This window comes from Suricata suricatta, chromosome 3 (assembly GCF_006229205.1).
Source record: "Suricata suricatta isolate VVHF042 chromosome 3, meerkat_22Aug2017_6uvM2_HiC, whole genome shotgun sequence".
Lineage (NCBI taxonomy): Eukaryota > Metazoa > Chordata > Mammalia > Carnivora > Herpestidae > Suricata > Suricata suricatta.
Genome location: NC_043702.1, coordinates 139,195,510 through 139,221,946, shown reverse-complemented (window position 1 = coordinate 139,221,946; position 26,437 = coordinate 139,195,510). Strand labels below are relative to the sequence as shown.

At 47.7% G+C, this 26,437-nt stretch overlaps 1 protein-coding gene and 1 long non-coding RNA gene across 3 annotated transcripts; one reads left to right on the top strand and one right to left on the bottom strand.

The window, feature by feature from the left end:
- The first annotated feature begins 4,685 nt into the window (after nucleotides 1–4,685).
- LOC115286710 lies at nucleotides 4,686–10,799 on the top strand. 2 transcript variants are annotated; one of them, XR_003906228.1, is made up of 4 exons: nucleotides 4,686–4,731; nucleotides 7,979–8,211; nucleotides 10,106–10,318; nucleotides 10,449–10,799. It is a non-coding gene; the product is annotated as an uncharacterized LOC115286710 (long non-coding RNA). The 2 variants fall into 2 exon arrangements; XR_003906227.1 differs by lacking the exon at nucleotides 4,686–4,731 and adding an exon at nucleotides 7,103–7,160 and having other exon boundaries at nucleotides 7,975–8,211.
- A 2,773-nt stretch (nucleotides 10,800–13,572) lies between these two features.
- NEK2 (NIMA related kinase 2) lies at nucleotides 13,573–25,168 on the bottom strand. The gene is made up of 8 exons (XM_029933110.1): nucleotides 24,967–25,168; nucleotides 23,854–24,071; nucleotides 23,319–23,559; nucleotides 21,488–21,570; nucleotides 20,643–20,769; nucleotides 19,584–19,800; nucleotides 18,099–18,224; nucleotides 13,573–14,403 (listed from the first exon to the last, which is right to left on the bottom strand). Exons 1-8 carry the CDS (start codon nucleotides 25,060–25,062, stop codon nucleotides 14,180–14,182), a joined length of 1,332 nt encoding a protein of 443 aa, XP_029788970.1. The 5' UTR covers nucleotides 25,063–25,168; the 3' UTR covers nucleotides 13,573–14,179.
- Nucleotides 25,169–26,437: the final 1,269 nt, after the last annotated feature.

Genomic DNA, 26,437 nt, shown 5'->3' with positions numbered 1-26,437 from the left:
GGGAGTTCTTAGGACAGCCCCCACCTCCAGGGTCAAGTAAAATCAGGGAATTGTTCACACTGTGGCAAAAGACTATGGAGCAGAGCAACCTAGGTGACCTTCCTGCCTTAGGAAGACCAGATACATGGAGCCGGTCTCCATGGGGAACCCGTAGAGCCAGATGATGGGAGACCTCATGAAGTCCCCTTTGGGGGACAACCTCCCCACTTAGGGGCCCTACAGGCTGGACTTGTGGGGCTTCACTCACCTCCCTTCTGAGAGGCAGAAGCTTAGGCCTATAAGCTTTGCAGCACATGCAATGTCCATACACCGGAAGTCAACGGGCTGCAGCCCCTCCCAGACGCCCAGGTAAGGCCTTGTGCTGTGACTGCGGGGAGACAGGAATGCTAAGAACACCAAAATTGTCCTCCTTTTTCTGCAAGTCAGAAGTTAGCCTTAAAAGAAAAATGCCCCAAGTTTGGCCTCTGTGGGCTAGGGGGTGGGAGGTAGAGGGTGAGGATGGAATTGGAAATCACAGAGATGCAAACAGTCCACCTGACACAGGGAGAGGCGTCCTTCTGCCTTCACCCTCTCTGGTGACTGGAGAGCCAGGACTGCCCTGGGGCAGAACTGGATGGGGTCTTAATTAACACAACTGTCAGAAGTAAAAGCAGAGTTGAGGTTCACCTGGGTTTCTATTGATCTTCGCAGAGGGAGTCAGGGACCTCCAAGCAGGGCAGAGGGTAGGAGAGCTCAGCTGAGTTCTAGAATTTTTGTAAGTTCATGCTTGCTATTTTGGTGATTGTGCGTCTTCTCTCCCAGAGGAAAGCACCCTAAGGAAGGGGGGCTGTGAACCTGTGTTGGAGGCGAAGGTGAGAATCGGTGCTCCACTCCTCAGCCAAAGAGGGGAGTGACGGCTTTCCCCATAGAGTGGGACTTGATTGGGGAAGGTGGGCAGGGGGCACCAGGGGGCTTGCGCCCCCAGAAGAGGCTGGCGTGCCGCAGTGGGAGCTCAGGGCAGGAGGCTGGGGGCCCATAATGACTCCAGAGCCCAGGACAGTGGAGATGGCTGGCTCAGGAAATTCACAGATTTCTCTGTGTGAATCCCTCCACCTCCAGCTAGCGATTCACTAGCGGTGTGACTTGCTTCTGTCTCCACCGAGCATGTTTGAGTCTCAGTTTCCTCATCCGTAAAATGGGATCATCCAGTAATTGTAATGAGCTACCTGATCCAGACAGCCACCGCCGGGGTCTGATGGAGAGTACAGGCCCCATAAATGCTAGTTGTCCTATGGCCCCCCCAATCTCTGTCCCCTGGGCTGCAAGGCTGTCCTCACTCTCTCAGTCCAGGCCCCCCTTAAACCAAACCAAGGTAAGGTCTGCAGCCCACAGTGCAAGCAGAGATGTGCTTCTGAGAAGATCACGGCTGCACGTGCACCTGATCTGTGAGCCTGCTCTCCTGGACAGAGGCTGAAGTCCATGGACTCAGTGACCCAGAAAGCATGGATTACGCCAAGGCTTGGCACCTGGGTGTCCGTTCCTCAGCACCCTCAGGCAGCCTGAGAGGCGATCCTGGGAGATGCCCCCACAGTCATTGCCCAAGGCCTTGGCATTGTGTGGGCACATGATGTGAGCCCAGCTTTTCCCCTGCCAGAATGTGCCAGCCTCCCAGGATTCCTACCTGCCCTGCCTGCCCCCAGACTCAGCCACCTTCCACCTGGACAGGCTGTGTTCCCAACTTCTGTGCCTCCTCACACCCAGAGGGCACAGCTGCTGCAGGGAGCATGGGTTGCTTGGGAAGAAGCTGCCCTGACAGGCCAATGTGGTGAGAGCCCTTGGTCTCTCCCAGGCTCATACCACCCCAAGCCTGGCATCCAGCCCCAAGCTGGCCGCCCGCCTGCCTCTGGCGTCTCATTTGCTTATCGCTGTTTGTTTTGGAGGCTTCTGGGAAGAGGGTCTCCACCTGGGGGAAATCTTTGGCTCTGGGGACTGGTGACACCTGAGACTTTGAACTCTCAAGGAAGCCCAGCACACAGCTGGCCACCTCAGGCTGGGGGGGTGGGCGAGGGGTCAAACTACCTCAGCACATGGCCTGGCGGTGGGCTCCCCTCATGCCTCCCCACAGCAGCCGTCTCTGAAAGAAGACGAACTCTCCCAAGCAGAGGTCATGGGCAGGACCTGATCTAAATGGCCGCCACCTGGGGGTCAGTGCTATGTGGTCTCCTGCTCTAGCTCAAAAGAGAAATTATAAGCATTGTGTATTTCTCTCATATTTGCTTGCATTTGTTTTACTCTAAAAGTAATGACTACAGGCACTAGGATGCCTCAGTAGTTGGAGTGTGCAACTCTTGATCTCGGGGTTGTGAGTTTGAGTCCCACGTTGGGTGTAGAGATTACTTAAAAATAAAATTTTTTTAAAAAGTAACAACTAGAGAAAGGTTTTTCAAGTTGTGAACATGTTCTTGTCATGACCAATTAGCAGAAACCCCAAACACACCTCAGTTTGAGAGACCAGGATAGAAAACTATTTTTTGTAAAATCTCTGCTCAGTAACTTTTAGAAGCACAAATTATCTGGCAATGCCTACTTTTTTTAAACTGTAAAATAGATGTTAAGAAGCCCTATGAAATATGGTAGAATCATAAAAGAAGCAGGTTTGATATAGTGAATTTACAAAAAATAAAGAAAAAACCCTGCAAGTTATTCCCACCACACAGAGATCACCGTTTTAGTGCATATTTTGGTGTTGGAGATACTATACTATATACTACTTTGGGTCATGGCTAACATTCTAATATAAGCATTTCCCCAAATCAATACATTAATGTTTATTGAGTTGATTTAAAATTTTTATAATGTCTATTTATTTTTGAGAGGAGGGTAGAGAATGAGCAGGGGAGGGGCAGAAAGAGAGGGAGAGAGAAAGAATCCTAAACAGGCTCCATGCTGTCAGTACAGAACCCAGTGTAGGGCTCCATCTCACAAACCATGAGATCATGACCTGAGCCCAAATCAAGAGACCGATGCTTAACCAACCAAGCCATCCAGGGGCCCCAATTTTTAATTTTCCATGGCTGCATAGCAGATCACAGTATGGTTCAAAAGAAAGGTGTTTTGTTTTTTTGTTAGCCATTTCCTTTTTGACATTTAGGTTGTTCGTACTTTTTGTTCTTATAAAAAAAGTGTTTCATAACCATCTTTTGCACATAAATCTGAGAAGATACTTAGGATAAACCTCCCATAAGTGAAGCTTCTGGGTCACAGTGTAAGAACATTCTGAGGCTCTTGGCATATCCCACCTCTGTTGACTTCTCCATCTGCTTCCACAAAAAACATTCCCAGCTCAAGATCAGGTATTCGCTTGGACTTCAGCAGTGTTATGATTTTGTCATCATACGTTGGGATTACCACCCATCTGGATTCATCATAGCAGCAACGGTAACACAAGCTAACAGTTGCCAGGTAGGCACTATGAGTCAGACACAAGGCTTAGAACTTTACACTCATTACCTCATGTAACCCCTCATTGTGCTACAAGGTAAGAACTTTATTTCCTTCTTATTATAAAGGAGCAGATTTTGGATTTACCTTGGCACATGGGGATGAGTTAGGGATCTAGTTTTATCATTTACTAAACAATTTCATCCTTCCCACGCTGACGAGATCATCACATTGATCATTGGCTACTGATCTTCCTTTAGATATGGGGTCTGTTCCTGGGCTTTCTCTTCTTTTCCATTGAGCTGCCTTCCTTGCTCCATTCCTCCCTGTTTTTTTTTTAAGTTTATTTATTTTTGAGAAAGACAGAGACAGTGCGAGTTGGGGAGGGGCAGGGAGAGAATCCCAAGCAGGCTTCACGCTGTTAGCACAGGGCCCAAATCCACGAAACCGCAAGATCATGACCTGAGCTGAAACCAAGAGTTAGATGTTCGACCGACTGAGCCACCCAGGTGCCCACATTCCTCCCTGTTTTTACCACTGAAGCCTTCAGTGCATTTAATTTATTTTTGATTAAGTTTTTTATTTTAATTTCAGTATACATCACATGCAGTGTTACCTTAGTTTCAGGTCTACCATAATGTACTTTAATATCTGGGAGTGCAGACCCTCGCTGTTCTTTTCTTCCCAGAGATTTTATTAATTGTTCCACATAAATGTGTCAGATTTTACCAAAACAAACCTCAAATAGTTTTATTAGAATTGCGTCAAACGTATACATTTGGGCAAATAGCTCTTTGCAGTGTTAAGAGTTCTCAATGTGATGTTTTACCATTTATTTAATGCCCCTCGGAGTAGTTTGGTAAAATTTTTGTGAGCACTGTGAGTTTCCTGTTCACCTTACTTCTTAGCATTGCTGTTGAAAGCAGGACATTTTGCACACAGGTCCCCTGGCCTGGTGTCTGCTGCCTGGACAGTCTCGCATTCAAGGGCAGCAAACACCTGAGGGCAGCTAAGTCCCCAGGCTGGCTCAGCCCCTGGCCCGGACGGTGTCCAGCAAACCCCAGAACTTGGCAAGAATGGGCCCTATCAGGCGGGGACAGCTACAGGCTAGGGCACAGAGGGGCTTTGGCCACTTGTTTGAAAGCAGTGATTCTCACTGTTTGCTGTCAGTGTCTGGGGGGAAAGCACCTGCGGACTTACAGAAAAATGCTCTCAACGCTGCCAGCACTTCCAGAGAATTCATGGGCAGCTCCAAACACCCCTAAGGATCGTGACTGCATTAAAAGGATGGCCAGCGACAGACTCCTCCAGGTGGGTGGGGCCGAGAACAGAAGTCTTTGAGTCTGTGTGACCCTAGGTGAGTCAGTTCTCTGTCTGAATCTTTATTTTCTCTGGAACAAAAATATCCGCCCAATCCAGTGATAGGATCATTCACAGATCAACAGAGGTGGTGTTTGTGAAAGTACTTTGAAATCTGCGGCTCAGTAACACAAAGGTAAGAGACCATTAATTCCAGAAAAGGGAATATTATGAGTCCCAGCTCTGACACTTGGTGGAGCCATCTTGGTTTCTTCGAGAGCATTATCGGCTCCTTTGCCTCCACTGGCCCCCGTGAACTTGGCCTTCGCCCTCAGGAAAGGCTGATAAAGGCGTTCACGGCTTTCCTCTTCTGAGGTTACCAGACTGTTATGCTGACCCAGCTAAAACCATGATTAAGTGGCTGGATGTTGGAAAAGAGCGTTGGAGCTCGTGGTTCACAGATACCAGTTTCTGGGTTGTTATAAAAATTAATAATTAATCCTTTCCTGCATGCTGGAGGGGAACAGCCAGGAGCCTTAGTGAAGCCTTGCGCAGAGTTATTGAGAACAGGACAGGCTGACAAGGGCCCAGCGAGTCCTGGCTGCATGACCACGGGCTGGCCCTCCTCTCTGACCTCCAGGGGCCCCCACTATAGAAGGAGGGGCTATACTCCCATGAAAGTGAATTTGCCACTGAAAACATTCTGCAAGATGTAATAATAAATCCAAATCGCTTACTAGAGATTTTAAAGGTCTCCCGAGTTGTCTTCCGGTTCCCAGCAGCTGATGCCACCTGACTTCATGCCCCAGCTTGAACTTCAGGCTGTAGACGTATCAGCCTCCATGTGTGTGTGTGTGTGTGTGTGTGTGTGTTAGGGGTGGGGGCATGTCACCTGGGGAATGTGTTTCTAAAGATAAATGAATGGCTGCTCCCTTCTTCCCAGGATAAATCTGAATGGGGGGAGGGATATGCTGCACCAGTCTTGCATCCGCCCACATCCATATCCCAGACTCCGGGGCAGAGGGCAGAGGATAGGGCAGCAAGGGAAGTAGCAGAAACATTTTGAACACTCCGCTCTCAAAACCACCTTCTGCCAAGGGCTCCCATTTGGAGGACAGAAGGAAAGCCTTGTCCTGCTCGCACCCTCTCCTTGGAGAATGAGACATAGAGGCATGCAATGCCTTTCTGACTTCCCAGTTCCTGGCTCAGTGGCTGGCATACAACAGGAGCTTAATAAAAAAGACTCTTGGACAAATGAACAAGGCCTTCTCCCATGGTTTGCTTAAATCTTTACACCCTTCCCTGCCCCCTCTCCTCTCCTTCTGACTTCTGCTCAAAATTCACCTTCCCAAGATGCCTCCAGTTGAACCCTCACCCCTCTCCAGTTTTGCAGACTCAACGCTGTGTCTCTGTGTCTCTGCTGGTCCCCCCAGGAAGCTGTGTCTGTGCTCATAAACGGCCATACGGGTTATTTAGCGCACAGCGTTAGATTATCTTTGTTTCGCCTGCTACAATAAGAACACATGCACACACTCTGCCCAGATGAGCAGAACTGTAATGAGTCCAGTAATGAATCTAATATTGTTGCAGTATTAGTAGGTAGGCTGCAATAGTGGTAGGGTAGTGAGAGAAACATTCAATAGGCTAACTGATTGACTGGTTTGGGTAAATAGTGAATTCCAAGTTCAAAATTTCACCCTTCCCAGTTCCCTTGGTGATGTGGCAACTAGTCCTCATGCCATTGTTCAGGGCAGGGGTGGGGACAGCTCCTCAGGGGACTCTTGCGTGGCTCTCCATTCTGGGTGGCCCTCTGCCTTGCCCATGAGCGAGCATGGCTCCCCCTAGCCTCCAACTAGTCCCACTACCAGAGTTCTACATGGGGAAGGGGCACAAAGGATCCTCTGCGTTTGCCTTTCCCCTCGGTCTATTCAGCACTCCTCTTCACTCAGAGACTTCAACCTGGGGGCGCCTGGGGGGCTCAGTCAGTTAAGCCTCTGACTTCGACTCAGGTCATGATCTCACATTCGTGGGTTTGAACCCCGCGTCGGGCTCTGTGCTGACAGCTCAGAGCCTGGAGCCTGCTTTGGATTCTATGTCTCCCTCTCTCTACCCCTCCCCTCTCATGCTCTGTCTCTGTCTCAAAAATAAATTTTAAAAAAACATTTTAAAAAAAAAGGACTTCATCCTGGAGCAGGAAGGCCAGCACACATGAGTCTGACCACTCATGTCCCAGATGTTGGCCCGTCTTCCTCCCATAATTCCCTGGCCCACTGAGGCCCTGTTGTCCCTCTCCCCTGCACCACCAGAGTGGCCCTTGGACCCCAGTGTCAGTATCACCAGGGAACATGCTAGAACGGTAGATCTTCAAGCCCCGCCCTGGACCTACCGAACAGGAACCTGCATTTTAACAAGATGCGCAGGTGATTCATGTGCACATCAAGGTGTGAGGAGCAGAACTGCTCACGTCACATTCCGGGTGCTTTTCTGTCCTTGCCTGCTGTTGGGCTCTAGCATCTGGTCCTCTCACCCTGGGTCTCGATATTCCTGGGACCTCAGAGAGTTTAGGAAATCCTTTTCTCAGTGGCCAAAGCCCAATTTCCAGATGCTGCGGGCTCAGAAATCTTGCCTGGGTGCGTTGAACATCACAAGCTGAATCGTGACTGTTTCTTTTCTCTCAGTGCACTTACTGTAAGGACCCTCATCTTCCCCAATGTATATTCCTCAGAACTAGGGGTGGGGAAAGGAAGAAGCAAAGATACAGAACTGTGAAAGAGAAAAACACACCAATGTATTTCAAAAACAACTCTCCCCGTTACAATAGCTTTTGCTGACTTGTGTGTGGGAAATGCCAGCAGTCTGCGCGGAGGGAGGGGAGAAAGCCCTCCAGGTCTCAGTGTTGCACGTGCTGCAGAGATGTCACTTAGGAGGGTGTCCCTCGCACCATAGTGCCCCCTTTGTAAGGGTGGAAAGGAGGGCTGCTCTCCCGGTCGCCCCCAGGCAGTTCCCCACCTCCTGCGCAAGCAGACACCTGCTTAGGTATCTTAGGGGCCTAGAGCAGATAAATAAGCATTTCCCCCTTTTTGCTTTGTCTGCTGGGAAGCTTGAAGTCAAATTTGCGGCCCAAGAACAGTGTGGAGTTACATACGATCCTCACGGGTGACTCATTCCTGCCTCCCACCTTCCCCCTTACTTTTAATACCTGCATTTCACTAAAACCCATCTTTCCTTATAAGCCACTTCAAATCTTTTCTGAAGCCAGGTGGAAGAATTCACAGGCAGCTACAGCTCTACATCCCTGACCACAACTTGTCCCGCCCAATCATCACCAGGATCCCGGACTCTTTTCTCCAGATGAGAAAACGGAAGCTCAGGGAGGTTCAAGACACAAGCAAGGACAGGGCAGCCACTGAGTGCCCACGGCAGGTGTCTCTGCGTTCCGCGCGGCCCCAGCAGGAAGCACCGGACACAGCTCCCCGCTGACGGACGTGGCAGGTGAGCCAACACGGTGCAGAGAGGAAGCAGAGGAGAGATTCCTATTAGATTTGTTCTGGGCCCTAGAACCCTCCACCAGGCATTGTGGGGATTTGCCCAGCAGCCCGAGGCAGGTCGGGAGGTGTGCTCATGCTACGCCCACCGTTTCCCCAGTTAATTGGCCATGAAGGTTCCTGAGGGCAGAGCCACAGCCCGTGATTCCTCGCGTGGAGCAGGCGAACTGCTTTGTGGAGTGTGTGTGTGTGTTTCGGTGGTGCGGAAGTCAGGGGCTGCATCCTCCACATGGCAGGCGCTCCGGCAGGCTGGTGCCGTCAAAGACCAAAGTAAGTCTGTCCTCCTACAGCAGATTTCAGAGGAATGCAGACGATGATGAGGCAGCTCTTTAAGAATGAAGAGACTTTAGGGGTGCCTGGGTGGCTCAGTGGGTTAAGCATCTGACTTCGGCTCAGGTCATGATCTCACGGTTGTGAGTTTGAGCCCCGTGTTGGGCTCTGTGCTGACAGCTCAGAGCCTGGAACCTGCTTTGGATTCTGTGTATCCCTCTCTCTCTGTCCCTCCCCTGCTTACGCTCTGTCTCAATAATAAATAAACATTAAAAAAAGTTTTAAAAATGAAGAGAATGTATATGTCCTAACAAGACAAAATAATTTTTAATTGAAAAAAGCAAATTGAAAAGCAAAATGTGTATAAGGTCCAACTTGTGTGTTTTAAAAACACATATTCAGGGGTGCCTGGGTGGCTCAGTCAGCTGCGCATCTGACTCTTGATTTCGGCTCAGATGTCATGATCTCACCGTTCGTGAGTTTGAGCCCGTTATTGGGTTCTGCATTGACAGTGTGGAGCCTGCTTGGGACTCTCACTCTCTCTCTCTTTCTCTCTCTCTCTCCCTCTCTCTCTGCCCTTCCCCTGCTCACATATGCGCATGTTCTCTCTCAAAGTAAATGGATAAACTTCAAAAAGTAACTAAAATGATCAATTAAAAATATACACATATTCAGATACATACCTGCAGAGATACACACACAGCACAGACCCTCATACACAGGCGTCCCACCTCAATGCCCCCTACCACACACACACACACACACACACACACACACACACACACACACGCCTGCACATTGTTAATTCTCTCTCTCTGGAAAGAGAGAGAGAAAGTAAGGTTACGGATGATGGAACTTTTACTGCTTAAATTTTACTACATATACTTTTATACTGCGAGAATTTTTTCACTGATGTTATCACTTCATAATTTAAGGAAAGACTGATTTTTTCCCAATATAAAGAATAAAGTCGGTCACTGTGAACATTTCCTAGGAATGTGTGACTAAGATTACAGAACACCTCATTGCATCAAAAGGGCCAGTGTGTTGCTTCAGAGAAAGTTGGAGCGGGGTCGGGGGACGGGGGGTAATTTGCTTCCTGGCTGGGGGGTCATAGGAGTCCAGAGCCGGGCAGCCTGGGATGTCTGGGGTGTCAGCCGCTCAGCGGAGCTGCTGTGGTTGTGGCAGGAGACATGCAGGAGAGGAGCCTCGGTGAAATAAGCAAGGGCGCCCCTACCGGTCCCTCTGATTATGGCGTGGAGCCCAACCTTTTAGATGTAGGCGGCTCGAGCAGCTGCCCTGGGCTCCTCGTGGGGGTGCGGGAGGGGCAAAGTGAGCGAGGGTTCTCACACACCCAGACCCCGTAAGCTGACCACCATCAGCACGCAGATCCCTTTGGGAGCGCTCCTGTCTTCACCCTCCTTGCTGTGAAAACCATCCATCCAATGTGGATCCCTATTTCCCAGCCATCAAGTCCCAACGAGCAATAATCCTGTCTTCCTGGGACATATAAAGTCTCCTCATTCTTTTTTAAACAGCTGCCTTGTGTCACCTTTTACATTCACCCTCAGGTCATTGCAGGGGGCAGACGTACCTCCAGTCTTTGAGGGAACCAGCTTGTCTAGAGGAATGGGCTTGGTGCCGGAAGGAGGAAGGTCACCTGGAAACATAAAACCCCTCAGGGGAGGACGGTCCTGAGTGCAGTGGTCCTGCAGAGGAAGCTGGGCACTGCATGTGTACTGGGGCATCTAGGCTGCGACTTTGAGGCAACGGAGAGCCACAAGGTGAGGATGGAAGATGCTGGGGGAAGGGGATCAGTCAACTAGTCTAAAGCCATTTGGCCTGGGGTCCTACTGGGGTCACTTGCAAACCGCATCTCAGCCTCCCTCCCTAACATTAGCCCATGTGTCCTAGCACACAGATCTGGAAGACCACTGGACCCTGACCGTGCCAGCTCCACTCCCACCCCTCCTCGGTCGTGCAAATGTCTTGGGGAAAGCCAAGGACTATGACCATCCACCCATCGTCATGGGAAATGAGATGGTTTGGGAACAAAATCAACTCTTCGCTGTCTTGTGCAGACAGGCAGTGGAAGACTATAGTCAAGAGCGCAAACTTTGGAGTCAAAAACATCAGTTCAGAAACTAGCTATGGCTCTTCCCCGCTGTGATCTCTGAGCATAGGTTTCCCCATGTAAAGTGTGACGCTCATGATGCCAATTTCTCATGTGGTGTTGGGAGGATTGAATGCAATAAAAGGAATAAAGCATTTAGCCAGCATCTGTCTCCTAGTCTCTCAGTAACAACCGATTGCAAAGGCTGAATGGCAAAGTGGGACGTCTGGTCTAACAGGACAATGGCGCCACCTTGTGGTTGCTCTCTCGAAACAGCCACTTAATCTCCCTCGAATCCAATGACTCCTTTTTCCAAAGCCTGTTGAGCAGGCTGGGCTCCGTAAAATTCATAGTTTAGTTATGTAAAGTCTGTAATCGTGAGTATGGGATTGGTGTCCACCAAAACAACTTAGAAGGGTCTTAGAAGGAGATGCTGGAGAAACATGACTTGGGAGGACTCCCCACTTCCTGCCATCAGAATGTTCCGAACTTTAGAGATGAACAGGAAGCAAGGTTTTTTGTGTGTTTTTAAAAAATGTTTTATTTATTTTTGAGAGAGACACACACACAGACCATGAGTGGAGGAGGGGCAGAGAGAGAGGGAGACACAGAGTCCGAAGCAGGCCCCAGGCTCAGTGCTGTCAGCACAGAGCCTGATGTGGGGCTCGAACCCACAAACCGTGAGATCATGACCTGAGTCCAAGTCGGACACTTAACTGACTGAGCCACTCAGGCGCCCCAGGAAGCATGGTTTTATTAGCTTTAGAGTGGGAGAGGGGACACATAGCAGGTTAAAACATCTGTGCTTAATTTCTGAGTGTCCACCTATTTACAAGTTCTGTCCTATTGCCATTCCCCATTGTGCTCCCCTTCCCCTGCCCTATGTGTCCTTCCCTTTTCCCCCTACCTCCCTCAAACCTCGCCTTTCCTTTTCTCCTCCAACTCCTCCCAAACCCTAACCTACCACAGCCTCCCCCTTTCCTTGAAGGGAATCTCCACGAAGGCAAGGATTTCAGTATTTCTTCATTGTTGTATCTTCAGCACCTTAAACAGTGTCTGCCCCATGGTAGGTGCCCAATGATTGTTTGTTGATTGAATGAAGAAATGAAGATGGAGGTAGAGTCTGAGAAGGGGAAGACCAGTTACTGATTTCAAAATGGAAAGATTTTTTTCCCTCCTAAGGTAGGAGAGGAGTTTCCTGAAGAAAGGGCTGTTTTCATGAGTGTGACCAGTGCAGTGCGCACACACACACACACACACACACACAGGCCCCACAGGTGGCATAGCCTGGTTTGCAGAAACGCCCAGCACCTAGGGTTTGATGCTCTGTGCTTGCAGAGCTAATAATCGCATCTTTGAATGGACGTTTTGTGAGTCTGATGGGACAATAAGCACATATGTGGGGGCTCAGAGCCTCCGTTCATGCAGGCTCCGCCTCCCACTACCAGCTCCCCGGCCCCTGGGAACACCAGGCCCCAGCCGGCTTCCCCTCCCTGCCTGTGCCCCACAACCGCTGCCACACTCTGCTCCCAGAAAGGGCCCGCACGTGTGCAAGGGAGAGGTCAGGATCAGGGGCCTGTGCCAGAGGCATCTCCCCGCAATGCCCTTCTCAGGCTGGCAGCCCCATGGCATGCCTGGTGGGCAACCAGCTGGTGGCCTTGACAGGGGCCATCCAGGAACCCATACCCAGGTACAAAGAAAATCCCAGCTTGGAGGTACAAAGATCCTCAGGAGTGACCTGTCTGCCGTATACTGGGGCAGTGGCCTGAGGGGGAGACGCCTGGCTGGGCACAGACCCCTGATCCAGGTCCAGAGGCTGGAGGAACAAGGAACTTGGCAGGCACCAGCCAGGGGTCCCCCGATGCCAGTGACAGGGATCTGTGTGGGTCTCTTATGGTCAGCCTGGGACGCCCTCGTGGAGGACTCACAAAATGCAAGTCATAGGCCAGTGATTCCACACTGCTGCGGAATGTGCTATTTGCATTTAAAACTGCCATGGTGCCATATAAAAGAGGAGTAGGAATGCTCATAATGATTTAAAAGTTTGTCTTAGAACATTAAGTGGCAAATAACACAATAGAGAGAGAGAAGGCTTGGGAGAGAGGACAAGTCTTTTTCTGTACTTCTAATGGTATCTGTTTCCTGTTTTTTGAACAAAGAGCCCTACATTTTTATTTTGCACTGGGCCCTGCAAATTACATTCAACATTTTTATCAAAGTGGCCCTGTTGGGGTTCATCTGTGGGGACACCCTAAAGTCATGGAGATCAGCTTCTGATTGTTTCGATAATATCATTTGTCTTTGCTGGAATTGCATTATCAACTGTGTGATAAACCTGCAATAAAATAGCTAATATCATACAGGAATGGTTTCTTCCTGTTTATTATTAACCCTTCATAATTCGGTCCTATTTCTTCAAGCCAAAGAAGATTGGCATCGCTAGGAAAACATCACATGCAAAATGTGGCGGGCACAGCAAACACTGCTAATTCATATTAAACATCAGACGCGTAAATAAACAAACAAAAAGATCCATCCGAACTCAAGTAAGTTTCCTTCCAGGGTGGGGGGTGTTTCGCCAAGTTTTGGCCTGGATCAGAGTTCTGGGGCGAGCACTACTGACCTCTTGTGGCGGCGCCATCTGCGCCCCGCAGGACGCCCACTCGATGCAGGCAGTGCCCTTCCCACGCTCATTACAGCTCATGTGTCCACACATTGCCAAGGGTCCCCCGGCGGGGGGGTGGGGGGGGAAATCACCCCTCCTTAAGGACTGCCGGCTTAGACCGACTAAAGAGATGGGGAGTGAAGGACCTCACAGAGTAAAATCCAGGGAGCGTGAGACCGGCTCGCTGGACTTCTGCCAGTGCCCAAGGATCGTAAACAGACTCCCTCAGCTAAGAGATCAACAAATGCAAGAAACACAAATATAGGAAAACTAAAAATTATTTTATTTAGCGAGAAGCAGATGCATAAGCGATATCCAGTCCATAGACCCTTAAACAGGATAAAAAGGAAGACGACGAACATCATGGTGATGAATTTCACGAAAGGGGACAGATTCGCACTGCAGACCAATGGGACACTTACAAGGGAGAGGGCTAACCACTGGCGCCCAATCTGTCCACTTACGTTTTCTAAGCTGAGGAACACACAGAACCTGGAATTTTGGCACAACCATCGTTAGCACATCACCCAGTCGTCCAACACCACTCCTGACTAAGCACTTTTCCCCTAACATTATTTTCCCCTAGTCTTCACCTTCCAGTAGTAATCTCACACAGCAACAAAACCCCAACCAACAAAAATGTCATTCTTTCTTTAAATGTTCTTTGAAAGAAAGAAAGAAAAATGAAAGGTGTGGGCATTTTGTACAATTGTTGTAGAATCACCGAAGTGATTCCAAAACGTCTGGCTCACTGTACAAAATGGCGCGGCTCGCGGGACCAAGGGCGTGAGCCACGGCGGTGAGCACCAGGCTCCCACGGGGCGGCGGCGCTCAACACTGGCGCCAGCTCTGGGGCTCTCTGCCGGGCTAGCGCATGCCCAGAATCTGCCTGCTTTTCAGCTGGTAGTTTTTTTCAATATCTGACAAGGCTTGAAGGCGGAGCTGGGCAGCTTGGAGCCTTTTCTTCAGGTCTTTGCACTTGGACTTCGAGGTGAGCAGACTCTCAGAATTCTCACTCGTCGTGACATTCTCTTTACTTTCCTCACTGAAATGAACTTTCTTCTTAACAATCGATGGAAGATCAAAAAGTTCTTTAGAAAGAAAACAGAAAAAGAGTAAGTTCAGCTCCTCCCACTTGGCAGACTTCTCAAACACATTTATTCTTTTTTTTTCCTTTTTAGATGTTTTATTTTTGAGAGAGAGAGAGAGAGAGGAAACGCACCAGCATGAGGGGGTAAGGGCAAAGAGAGAGAGAGAGAGAGAGCGAGAGAGAGAGAGAGAGAATCCCAAGCAGGCTCCACATGGTCAGCACACAGCTTGACATGGGGCTCGAACTCAGGAACTGTGCGATTGTGACCTGAGCCAAAATCAAGAGTTGGCTGCTTAACCAACTGAGCCACCCAAGTGCCCCAAAAGACATTTATTATTTCAGCTCACATCTGAAATCTGGGGACCTGTGTTATTTTCTCTGGGTGGGAGATGAGAGACTTCAACTCTTCTCTCAAGGTTAAAATGCATTGAGGATTATGGGCCACAATATAAAACTTTTGGAAATCAATGTGATTTATTTCTATTCTTGAAAAACAATTTATTTCCATTCTACCTAGAACACATAACTGCCAGAAGAGTAAGAAGCAGCAGCTCTTTCTTGCAGACAGCACCAGTAGTTTGGGTTAAATATTTAAGAACACTCGCTTCAAACCAGCTTAACTGGTCAGAGACTGGTTTCAAAAAGGACCCAAGCAAAGTCAGCATGGAAGAGGTCATTCAAGTTGATGGTGTAATGAAATATGTGAATTGTAGTTTTTACATGACGAAAACTTTGCTGGAAGTGGCTACACTATGGGCTACTGACTGAACTATGTGGGGGTTGGTGTCTTGCAGTTTTGAACTCCAGAAACTTTTTATTTTTTCCTTTGTGTTCATTTGAAGGAAATATGTTCAAACATTTACTGAGCTCACTGCACAGGACACTGTGGACGGGACAAAGGCCCCACGCAAGGAGGGGGAGGTGGACCGCACACAAGTCAACAAGCGCGTGTGGAGAGTGTCTGCGGTGACACGTGGGGAAGAGCAGCACTGCAGAAGGGAGACCGAAGTGCTGGGCGTTCACTTGTAGGAATCAAAGCTGCATCATAAGGGGACTTTTGCGTGGAGACCTGAGGAAGAAGCCATGTGGCTCTCAGGAGGGGGACACGCTGGGCCAAACAAACGGAAGGCCCCGGAAGAGGAGCCGGGTGCACAGAGGAATGCTGCCTTTCATACAGTGTTCCTGCTGCAAAACAAACCTAATGCTTTTAGACTTAACTCCACCGTTGCAAAGATATCCACCGTATTGTCACCAATACCTATGTGTTCATAAGCCAACCACGTAAGCTGTGAATCCTACTGGTGGGATAGCTCTATAAGAAGGAAGTGTTTAGGGAAAGAATTAGTATTTCACGAAGTAGAAGAAAATGAGTTAGCATTTCATTAAATAGACTAAGGGCTTTTAAAGAGATGCTGCACATCACACTTTCCTCTGTGAAGTTTCCAGCCCAAGGTGGGGGACAGGATACTTCCCGCCTCAGGCACGGGCTCCACCTGCTGTGCAGTTTACGACTCTGGCATGCTCGGTGCTTTCAGTGCTCAGGCCCACAAAGGATCTGATCTCCTGGTCCTGGGGGGTCTTGACTTCTAAAGCTCCCCGTAACCGAAGCATCTGCCCCAGTGAGCACCGAGGGGACCCCCGGATGTTTAGACACCCCGCACTGAACCACGTCATCCTGCTCCAGCTCTTGGCAGCCTTCGTCCACAGGGTCTCGGGGCAAGATGTAAATCAAGTCCTTCCCTGGGGGAGCACGGCCAGCGGGGCCTTCGTTAACCCTGGACAACAGGTCTGACGCACGGAACTCAGCCGGTTAAAAATCTCTCCTCACTCTACCACACTGATTATAATTTCGGCCTAATTTGTCTTTTGGAGGAGTATAAACAAAAAAACTGGAATAAATATAAAAATATTGAAATGGTTGGTAGCAATATTGAGTAAAAGAAGTTATTTCAAAAGAGATAAAGTCCAAGTTTTACATAATTTTATGTAATTCTTGTTTCTTTTTTTTTTTTTAACATTTACTTTTTAAGAGACAGTGAGACAGAGCATGAGCGGGGAAGGTCAGAAAGAGAAGGAGACACAGAATCGAAAGCAGGCTCCAGGCTCTGGGCTAGCTGTCAGAGCCCGACGCGGGGCTCAAACCCACAAACTGTGAGATCATAACCTGAGCCAAAGTCAGACACTTAACCGACTGAGCCACTCAGGCGCCCCTATGTAATTCTTGTTTCATTTACTTCCCTCACTTACCACTATAATGTTATTATAACCATCAAACTAACTTGAGCAGGGTGTTTTTGTCTGTGTCATTTACAAAATGCTGTCATGCTCACTGAAGTGACCAGATTCTCTCTCAATTTATTCCAGAAGGAAATGACAGCCTTCACAAACACTGTCTGTCCGACATGGCAGGGGGGAGCCATAAGAACTCTGCCTGAGTTTCACTGGAAAATTTGGATACTCAGTTTATAAACCCAACAAAAACACTTTAAAAAATAATTTATGTCACACAGAAATTTAGAGAAAACGCTTTGCATTTTCCATAATCTTCAAGAGCAGGTGAAATTAGATGTAGGGTTTCTGTGAAATGGAGAAGGCCCATGAGAGGGAGCTCACTGGTCCACCCACCAGCACTTCTCACTGGAGCACAGCGACGGGACAGGCCCGCGATGGCAGAGCCCTGGGAAGGCTGCCTGCCTACAAACTGTCTGCTCTAAATAACCAGGGAAACGCAAAGAGCGCACGTAGAGATCCACCAACTGAATTTTGACAAGTACGTGTTTCAATTACTTTTAATGTTCACGTATTTATATTTTGAGAGAGAGAGCAAGCGGGGGAGGGGCAGAGGGAGAGAATCCCAAGAAGGCTCCGCATTGTCAGTGCAGAGCCCAACACAGGGCTCGGTCTCATAAGCTGTGAGACCATGACCTGAGCCAAAATCAAGAACTGGACACTTAACCAACTGAGCCACCCAGGCGCCCCCAAATACATGTTTCAATTTGCAGGGAATCTTAGCAAGGACCCAAAAGTGATGGCCTATTCTACAGTTGGTTTATCACACCTTATAAGCTATTCCTTTTTTTAAAGTTTACTTATTTTGAGAGAGCGGAAAAGGATAGCATGAACGGGGGACAGAGAGAGAGAGAATCCCAAGCTCCCAAGCAGGTTCCACGTTGTCAGCACAGAGGCCAACATGGGGCTTGAACCCCTGAACCATGAGAGTCAACACTTAACCAACTGAGCCACCCAGGCGCCCCTAAGCCATACTTTCTGTAAAGGATGCGGCACACATTACCTGCCCGTGTGGCTAGAGTAAAATGCCGGGATTTTTGCTGGTAAGGGAAGAGAACTGTATAGTAATTTTGATAATATACCCAGAGAACAATCTGAAATGCACAACAGTTTTTTAAGTGTCCTAGCTTTAAAAAACAAGTACCAAAAACGAAACATGTAGTTTCATGAGGTAAATAAAATTGAAGATGAAATCATGATGATTCATTGCCTCAAGTCTATGAACCCATTAAGTAAATCATTGCTGTAACAGAATTATTTCTATTGCAATGCATATATTCAATAAACTCCATCTTAAAATATGAGACTGCATAAATTGAAAGGGCCACCAAAGCCCCATGGCAGCGAGACAGGTGCCATTGCTTCATCTGTGGTGGCAGCTTCTGTTTGCGGGGCGAATTCTCATACCTGGATCCACCGCCAGACACAGGAACTTCCGCTCCTTCATCACGCTGTAATTCTTCAACAGATTTTCTGCCCTCGCCAGCTTGTCCTCTGCCAGTCTCTCCCGGACACAGAGCTCACGCTCCTTCTCTTTAGAAAGGCAAGGGAATAGGAAGATATCAACGAGTGGCCATGGGTTTAGGAGCATTCACATTCGGTAATCCTACCGCTTCTCCCCATCACAAAGACTAGCACGCCGGCCTGGCCCTGCGAAGGGGTCCCGGCCAACCTAGTGCGCTAGGTTTTGGTTCAGCATCTTAGTGTGTTGTGTGTCATCTTAGGCTTTCTCCTAAGGACTGGTTTAGGCACAAATACAAGGTCAGCATCCCCCTTTGGTCATGTTGTCTGGGAGGAGCTCATTTGGGAAAATACACAACGAAAGCCATCTCTGTTCTGCACTGAAAACAGGCAATAGTCTGCTTTCCGGCATTACCTAGCCTCACAGAACAAACCCTCCTTTTTCTGGGTCAATGACAGCACCCAAATGGAAGCAGAAAAATACCACAACTCAGGAGCTACTTCTTTAGATCAGTAACAAAGGCTATTTTTTTTAATCCAGGGCCCAGAATTCAGAAAGTTCAAATTTCAGTGGCTATATGAAACTACAAACCATTGGGAAAGGTTTTAGTAAAAGTTTTTGTTTGTTTTATAAATTCTTTTGAAGAAGCATCAAAAGAAGGTTTCTGGGTAAGTGTCGGTTACACTCCTACAGAAAGCACATCTCACAGCACTACACGATTGTCATCAGGAAGTAAAACCATGAGTGCGCGCACGGGATGCTTTGTACGTTCATTTAAATAGAAAGGCATCTATCGCCTGCATTGTGCATAAAGCCGCAGAAGCAAAACCAAGCGAGCCACGAGGGTGGCAGGAGCTGGTCAGGACTCCATCTCTTGTCCCTGAACGTGAACATGAAGAGCCTCACCGCTGTTGCCGCCTTGCTTAATCCACATCCTGAGTAGCAGCTCTTACTTTTTAGCGGAACAGACAGATTTTCAACATCAAAAACTGAGGAGTACCTAGTCGGTTAATACTCAGACTACTTACAACCTAGAACGTCTTCTCCCACACGCTTCACTGCACTGCCCGACCTCGTCCAGTCCCCCACGCAGTAGGGTTTTACGCTGGGCGTGGCCAGCCGTATCCCGGGAGAAGGGATGGTTTTCATCACAGAGGGCAGCAAACACTAAAACCCTCTTTTCCAGTGGAATAAATACATAAGGAAGAGAAAGAAAACGTAGCTCCACAGCCTCTAAGAGAGAGAGGCTCAACTCGGAATTGCCAGTGAACTTCATTTACTATTTTACGATACATATTTTGAGGCCTCAAGTACTTAGGAGAATGTTCTAATAGGACACCCACGTATCAAATACTCTGCTCAGAGAGACTCCACACACAACAGAAGAGCCCTCTGTGGCGCTCTCTTGCTCTGCCCCCATTCAGACTTACGCTCCAGCCGTTCTTCTCGTGCCTTGAGGGCTCGCTCTCGCTCCTGTAACTGCATTTCCTTCAGTTTCAGCTCTCCCAAGACGGGGCTGGAATCCTGTAACTTCTCCGGTTCCACTCGCCGCCCTCTTTTCTCAAGATTTCTTCTTTGCTCTTCTGCAACTAGGTCTGCTATCAAAGGATTCTCAAGAATTTCCTCAACAGAAGGCCGATGGTAATCCTGGGAGGAACAACGTTCGGTGTTGCAGTCAGATTTCAGAACAGAATACTCACCCGAAAAAAGCAGGTGCCTTAAAGACAGCACACATTTCCAAGATAGAAGAAAGGACTTTATGGATGGATCTTAAATGCCTAGAAAGGTTAAGTTCACACATGGCTTTAACCCATGAAGTTCTGGGTCCACAAGGTAATGCAGGTGTTAACCAACCTTTGTTTCCCCTTAACCGGTCCATCCCTGAGCTGGTGCTTGGTGGCACTGCCAGGTCTGCTTTAGGACAAGCACTGCCCTTGGATTTCAAAACTAGCTTTAAGCAAGACCCTCTCTTACCAACCTTCAGCCCTATTATTTCACCATTACCCTTCTCTGTAATTCCACAGCATTTAACTCCTGCCCTTACATCAACCTGACCCTAGGACATCTTCATCCCCATCCCAGGACCAGGTTTTTTCCACATAATCTCTTTATTTATTGCCCCTCCCCCACTCTAATCTGGTCTCTCATCTCTCGGCTGGAGAGGCTGGGTAATGAAGTCTTATTTGTGGCCCTGTCCTTTACCACCTGCCGCTCTGAGTAGGCAAGGGAACTGAGGATTTGGAGCTTTTCTGCAATCCTGCTTTGCTAGCAACCATCTGTTAGCGTGGCAGACAGAGGGAGGGGGCACGAAGAACGCACAGAAGGCAGGCCAACAAGGATGCACAATTTGCCAAATTTCCATGTTTTCGCTTCCATTAACAGAGTAGATTTAGCTGAGGAACGGCAGCTAACACTTCTTCAGTCACACTCCTTCAAGAGAGAAACTGAGAGACAGAAGGAGACAATGTATGTAATCTTACACTCTTTACCTTTAAATTTAACATCTTTGTAATAATGTCATTCAATTCATCAGAGTAACGATATGGAATTCGCCTGAATTTGCCTTCTCTAATCTTCCCAGCTAGTTCTTTCTGGTTGAAAGCTGTAAAGGGAGGCCTGGAGAAAAAAATTTTTTAGTGTAGAAATGAAAATATATAATAGGAGCCAAATCAAAAGCACAGTTTCAGCTCCAGTTTGTGTTCATGTTTCTCCTGGGATCGTCTTCCCCAGCTAAGGTGCCCAACCTTGGCATTGCTGACACTCAGGGTCATGTTTGTCAGGGAGGTTGTCCTGTGCATGTGGTATGTTTTGTGGCATCGCTGGCCTCTGTTCACAAGATGCCGGAGCTCTCCCAAGCTGTGACACCCCAAAATGTCTTCAGACGTTGTCACATGTCCCCTGGGAGGCAAAATTGTTCCCCACTCCCTGGCTGAGACCCACTGCTCTACAGAATAGTTTAGAAGCAAAAAAAAAAAAAAAAAAAAAAAAGGCAAAGAATGGGAGCTCTTTCTAGTTCTCCAGATCCCCAGACCTCTCCCCCGGATGTTTGCTTCATTTCTTCCACAAGCCTGGCCTGTGTGCTCTCCCCGTGAACTAAGCATCAGTCTGGCAAGGGAGGCATCTTACCAGGTTAAAACTGTGACCCGGCCTCAGGGCTTATATTATTAATTTGCAAATAATTTTTCAACCTGTCCGTCTATCTTCCTTTTAACCCAACGTATGATTCTTTCAGGCTCGAATATGCATGGATGCTCAAAAAGCTGGACCCCGTGAAAGGGGATGAACCTCTGGGAGGGCACACGTCACCCCAGAAGGCTGTTTTCCTCAGACTTACATTAACGCACACAATTCATACAGCAAACAACCCAGCGACCAGATATCTGATTTCTCGTTGTAGGACGTGCAATTCACCTGCTCCTAAAGGGCGAGAAAAAGGTAAAAGCATAGGAGGGGTTAAGAGTTTGTTTTGTCTTAAAACTTACGAAATAACCTGAAACAAAAATGGAATCTTAGCATTCGGTAATATTGATCCGGAGAAGAAAAAAGGAAAACATTTTGTGTTACAAATGTTAGATCCGTAACATATAGCATATGTCAGTTCTCATATCACAGTGACAAAGGTGGGACTTTATATGTTATCTTCAAATTTATAATGGAAAAAAGGCAATGATCTTATCCTGACATACTTTGTCACAAATAATTCATTCACTTATTTTTCATTCACAAATGTTACCGTGTTACAAAAGATCAGGTGCCGATAATTCAAAGGTGAATATGAGACCTCTACCCTCAAGGCATTCATGATGTAGAAACTCCATTTTGAACAAACCAGAGCAAAACAAAACAAAACCAAGAACCAGAGAAATTTTCAAAATAACCGACACCTATATCTGGAGCACATTTAAATGGATATAGACATATTGGCTAATTATCCACTTATAGGTTTTTCTCTTAGTCCACAATATAAATCACTGTATTAACTGATATTCTCATTTCCTATTTTAATTATTTTCCTTTCTTTCACACTTACAGTAGTAGTCTACCACAGTTCTTATTCTCAACATTGGGCACAGAGGTAGTACCAAAACCTTCAGGAAACTTCTTTGGTGTTCTAAACTCCAACAGGTGGGCCTGATACCACTTCCTGACAATCAATGCCTTAGGGAAGGCTGACCAATCTAATTACAAGGGCAGGAGGGGAAAGGAACAAAAGAATTACACAGGTTTCAAATTTTTCAAGAACCACTTCTGGGTAATTTTCCTTTATGTTAACGGCTTTCTCTTGGGAATCTGATCCAGGGTGAAAATGACGCTCTTCTAGTAATGTCTAATCTTAGTCAAAAACAACCCGTTAGTGACAGCACTTACTGCCTCAAGCTTTTAACGGACATCAGGGAATATCTAGAGTCATAAACAGTTCATACCTTTTGACCTAGTTCATACCCTTCTGAGAGCTTCCTTCCAAAAAGGAAGAAAGAATAATGCATTCAAAGGTGTGCAGAGCAGTGCTCCTAAGAACGTAACAAATTCTGGAAACAAAATATCCAGCAACAGAGAGAACGGGAGAAGTAAAGTGGGGCCACTGCAGCCCCAGGGTAGGAAAAAGAACAAGTAGGAGGGGCTACCATTGCAAAAACGCATTATCTGAAGGAAGCCCTGAATCTCCACGCACAAGAATCATCTAGACAGTCTATTGAAAGGTAGTATTCAAAATAAAAAGTGGAAGGGAAAAAAAAAAAAAGCACAAAGTTCAAAGTTCAAGAACTGGTCCAGAGACCCAGAGATTCAGAGTCCTTGGGATCTGGGTGTGGGGCCCAGGGCTCTGCATCTTGAACAAACACTCTAAATGAGTCCCAGGTGGTAATATAGGGCCCATGGCACTTTGGAGAACGTTGCTCTTAAGAACAGAGACAAAACCTATTTTATCTTTGTAATCCCAGAACTTGGCACATGGTAGCCATTCAATAAAAGCTTCACTTTAATTGCTGATACAGAGGAGTTTGTCTGGTGGTCCATTTGGAAAAAATACAAATTTTAAATGCACTGTAGTAATTCTTGACTTTTGTATATTACTAAGCAAACAAATAAACAGAAACGTCAATTTCCCTCCACTGAATGCTTAGCATTAGGATGTTTAAAAAGTTTCTAGGTTCTGAAATACTTACAGGAGACATGTAATAGGGTGTACCAACAAATGTTTTTGCAAAACTCGTATCGTGGTTTAATATTCTAGCTAGCCCAAAGTCGCCAAGCTTAACGTTTCGCTTGCCATCCAGGAAAACATTGGCTGGTTTCAGATCCCGATGCAGCACGGTATGGCCACCATCGCTCCGTCTGTGACATTCCTTTAGGGCCAGAGTCAACTGAGCCATCACTCGAAGAACAAATTCTTCATCTAAGTATTGCCTGAAACCAAAGCAGTTATTCAGCATATAACTTCGGGATAACAACATTAAAAAGATGGGACAATGTGAAGTATCTAGTTTTCAAAGTGTAAAAATAGGGGAATAAATTGTTATTTTCAAGATGAGGTATGGGTGTTGACTCAGCAGGGATTTTTCTAAGGGGCTGTGGACTCATGGGACAAATACAAGAACAGTCTTCCACGTTACTGACGACGACTTCCCCAATCCTAAACTAGGATGCCTCACAGAAGTGAAAGTTGGCCATTTTCAGCTTACGTTTAAAAGATGAATTTACCTTTCCTTGGTTCCCTTTGTAATTACACTAGCCAGGTCCCCTCCTTCGCAATATTCCATTACAATGTACAGTGTTGTGTTGGTTCGGTCAATAATTCGATCATAGTAACGGACGATGTTTGGATGTTTCAGTTCACGGAGTAAATTCACTTCGGAAACAAGCATCTGTTTCTCGGCTTCTGTCATGGAGCCATAGTCAAGTTCTTTCCAAACTAATATCTGAATTAAGAATTTCCAAGGTACAAACTCATTACATATCAAAGACAAAGAATAAAAGTTCCAAAACAAAACTTTTAAAAGTTATTCTCTGCTAAATAGATCACAGTGGTCATTACCATCTTATTTAGTTCAATGAACTTAAGAACCCCTGAGTTTATTTCCATAATCTTTCCCTAGTTTTCAAGGGGTAAATGATGCAATGGGAAAGAGGAAGAGTCACATTAAGCCTCCTCCAACGCCCTACCCTCAGTTGTTTTGTGCCACGGTGGCAAAAGGTATTGGGTCAAAGCTGGGGCAGAGGCAGTCAAAGTCCCTGATCATTCCAACTGTCCAACAGTCAAACTTTTCCAGGGTGAGAGACCTTAGTAAAGATCCCTCCATCAGCAGCCGGGCAGTTGGCTCTCCACTGTTTCTTCCTGTATAAGATCTACTTACACACACTGGAAAATAAAAATCAAATAATCCAAATAATGGGTATTTTAAGTGAGTTCTGACTGCAAGACAAAATCTCCAGGTTCTGGGGGTCCTGCCTTTTTACCATGTCAGAGAGGGCTACTCTTCTCCGAACAGAGCTCGAGACTCAGCCAGCCACCTGTCACTAAAGGCGCGGGGGAGGGGGGGTTAGCAAGTCAAAGCAGGAAAAGGGAGGAAAGAGAGGAGGAAGAAAAAAACAGAGATAGATACATTGATACATCTCAAAACACGCAGTCTCCCAGCCCTTGAGCGACCCAGGACAGACAACAGACCTGGAAGAGAAGGGCTCTCCCAGGCATTCCGCCTTGGAGACCCACAGCCCCAGGCCTCTGACTCATCCGCCACCCCGGGGCCAACGGCTCTCGCCGCAGGCGGGTGCAACCGCAGCAGGGGCGGAGACAGGGAGGCTGCCCGCGCTCACCTTGCCATCGCTCTTCCTCCGGATCTTCTGGCAGCGGCCGTAGGAGCCCGTGCCAATGGTGCTCAGCACCTCGTAGTCTTCCGCCCGCGTCGGCATGGCCTGGCCGGCCCGGCGGGACCTCTCCCGCAGGTCTCTCCGCCGACTCGGAGACCCGACCAAGCCACACAACCTATCTAGCCACTCCAGCCTCCAGCCTGGTTTAACCGACGCGGGCCCTGACCAGGCAGCCGATTGGCCCACGGCGAGCTCGCTTCGCCTGATTGGCTAAAAGAACACAACAACCTAGGCATCTTGGGAAAAGCTTTTCGCAAGGCAACGGCTGTCGGCGTCCGCTATCCCCATTTTAGGGAGAAAGAGGCGAAGCTAAACCGGAGGCAGGGTGTGGAAAGAGGGTGCGGGGGGGGGGGGGGGGGGGGGGGGGGGGGGGGGGGGGGGGGGGGCGGGGGTGGGGAGGTCTCCCCAGCTCCGTCTTTCCGGCGGAGCTCGCCCAAGTAATCGAAGTCCAGAGACCTCTTCTTGGACTTCCTTGCACTCTGCTGCCACCAGCTGCCTTCTGATCGTTGCACTCCGACCCCTCATACTACCCACTCTTCTGTGCACCTGCCCTTCTCTTAGTTTTCTGAACCCTGAGCCTAGTCGGGGTCACACTGAAGACTTCGTGGGAGCTAAGACCGGAGATGAAAAGTACAGAAGCACTTTTATGCGCGCGAACGAGGGCCGACTATGGCTGGGCACTGTGCCAGCCACTTTACGTGTGTCGTCTCGTTTATTCCTCAACACAAACCTATAATGCAGGAATTCGTGTTCTGTCCCAGGAGGAAAGGGAAGTACAGAAAGGTTTATCTCTTTTAGGTCTAACAGTCGGGAAGAGAAGAATCCATTTTAAAATAGTGGATACTTACAGAAATGCTTTAAAGCTTACACGTGACTTTAGGGTGTAACCATCATAGGCTATACCCAGGAGAATATGGTGGCTCTAAGGCAGAGCTAGTTGAGTTACCTTTAAGACTCCTACTAAAGGGGCCCATGGGTGGCTCAGTGGGTTAAGCATCTGACTTTGGCTCAGGTCTTGATCTCAGGGTTTGTGGGTTAAAACCCCAGCGTCAGGCTTTCTTCTGACAGCCTGGAGCCTGCTTTGGATTCTATGATTCCCCTCCCTCATGCGCACACACTCTTTCAAAAATAAAAAGTAATTTTTAAAAAGACTCCTATGAAAAAAAGTTTTTTTTATTAGACATGCTGGGGTACCAAAGACATAATTAATTGACAATACTTCGTTAGACACAGCCTCTTCTGGACACTCAGCTCACCCAGTCTGATGGAATAGTCCCATTTTTACCTGGGAGAGGGGACTAGCCCTGGATGGGGCCCATTACCAGAAGGCTAATAATTTGGCGGTGCCTAAATAGGTCAGCGTTCTTTAAATATCTGTTCAGCATGGAACTGAAAGGAACTTGCTTTTCTATTAATA

What these genes read in the sequence shown, in the direction of transcription:
- NEK2 (XM_029933110.1), bottom strand. Translation starts at nt 25,062, where the DNA reads ATGCCGACGCGGGCGGAAGACTACGAGGTGCTGAGCACCATTGGCACG. An exon ending in GGAGGAAGAGCGATGGCAAG is followed by an intron (nt 24,072 to 24,966) that starts GTGAGCGCGGGC and finishes TTCTTAATTCAG; the next exon opens with ATATTAGTTTGGAAAGAACT. An exon ending in ACAAAGGGAACCAAGGAAAG is followed by an intron (nt 23,560 to 23,853) that starts GTAAATTCATCT and finishes CTTTGGTTTCAG; the next exon opens with GCAATACTTAGATGAAGAAT.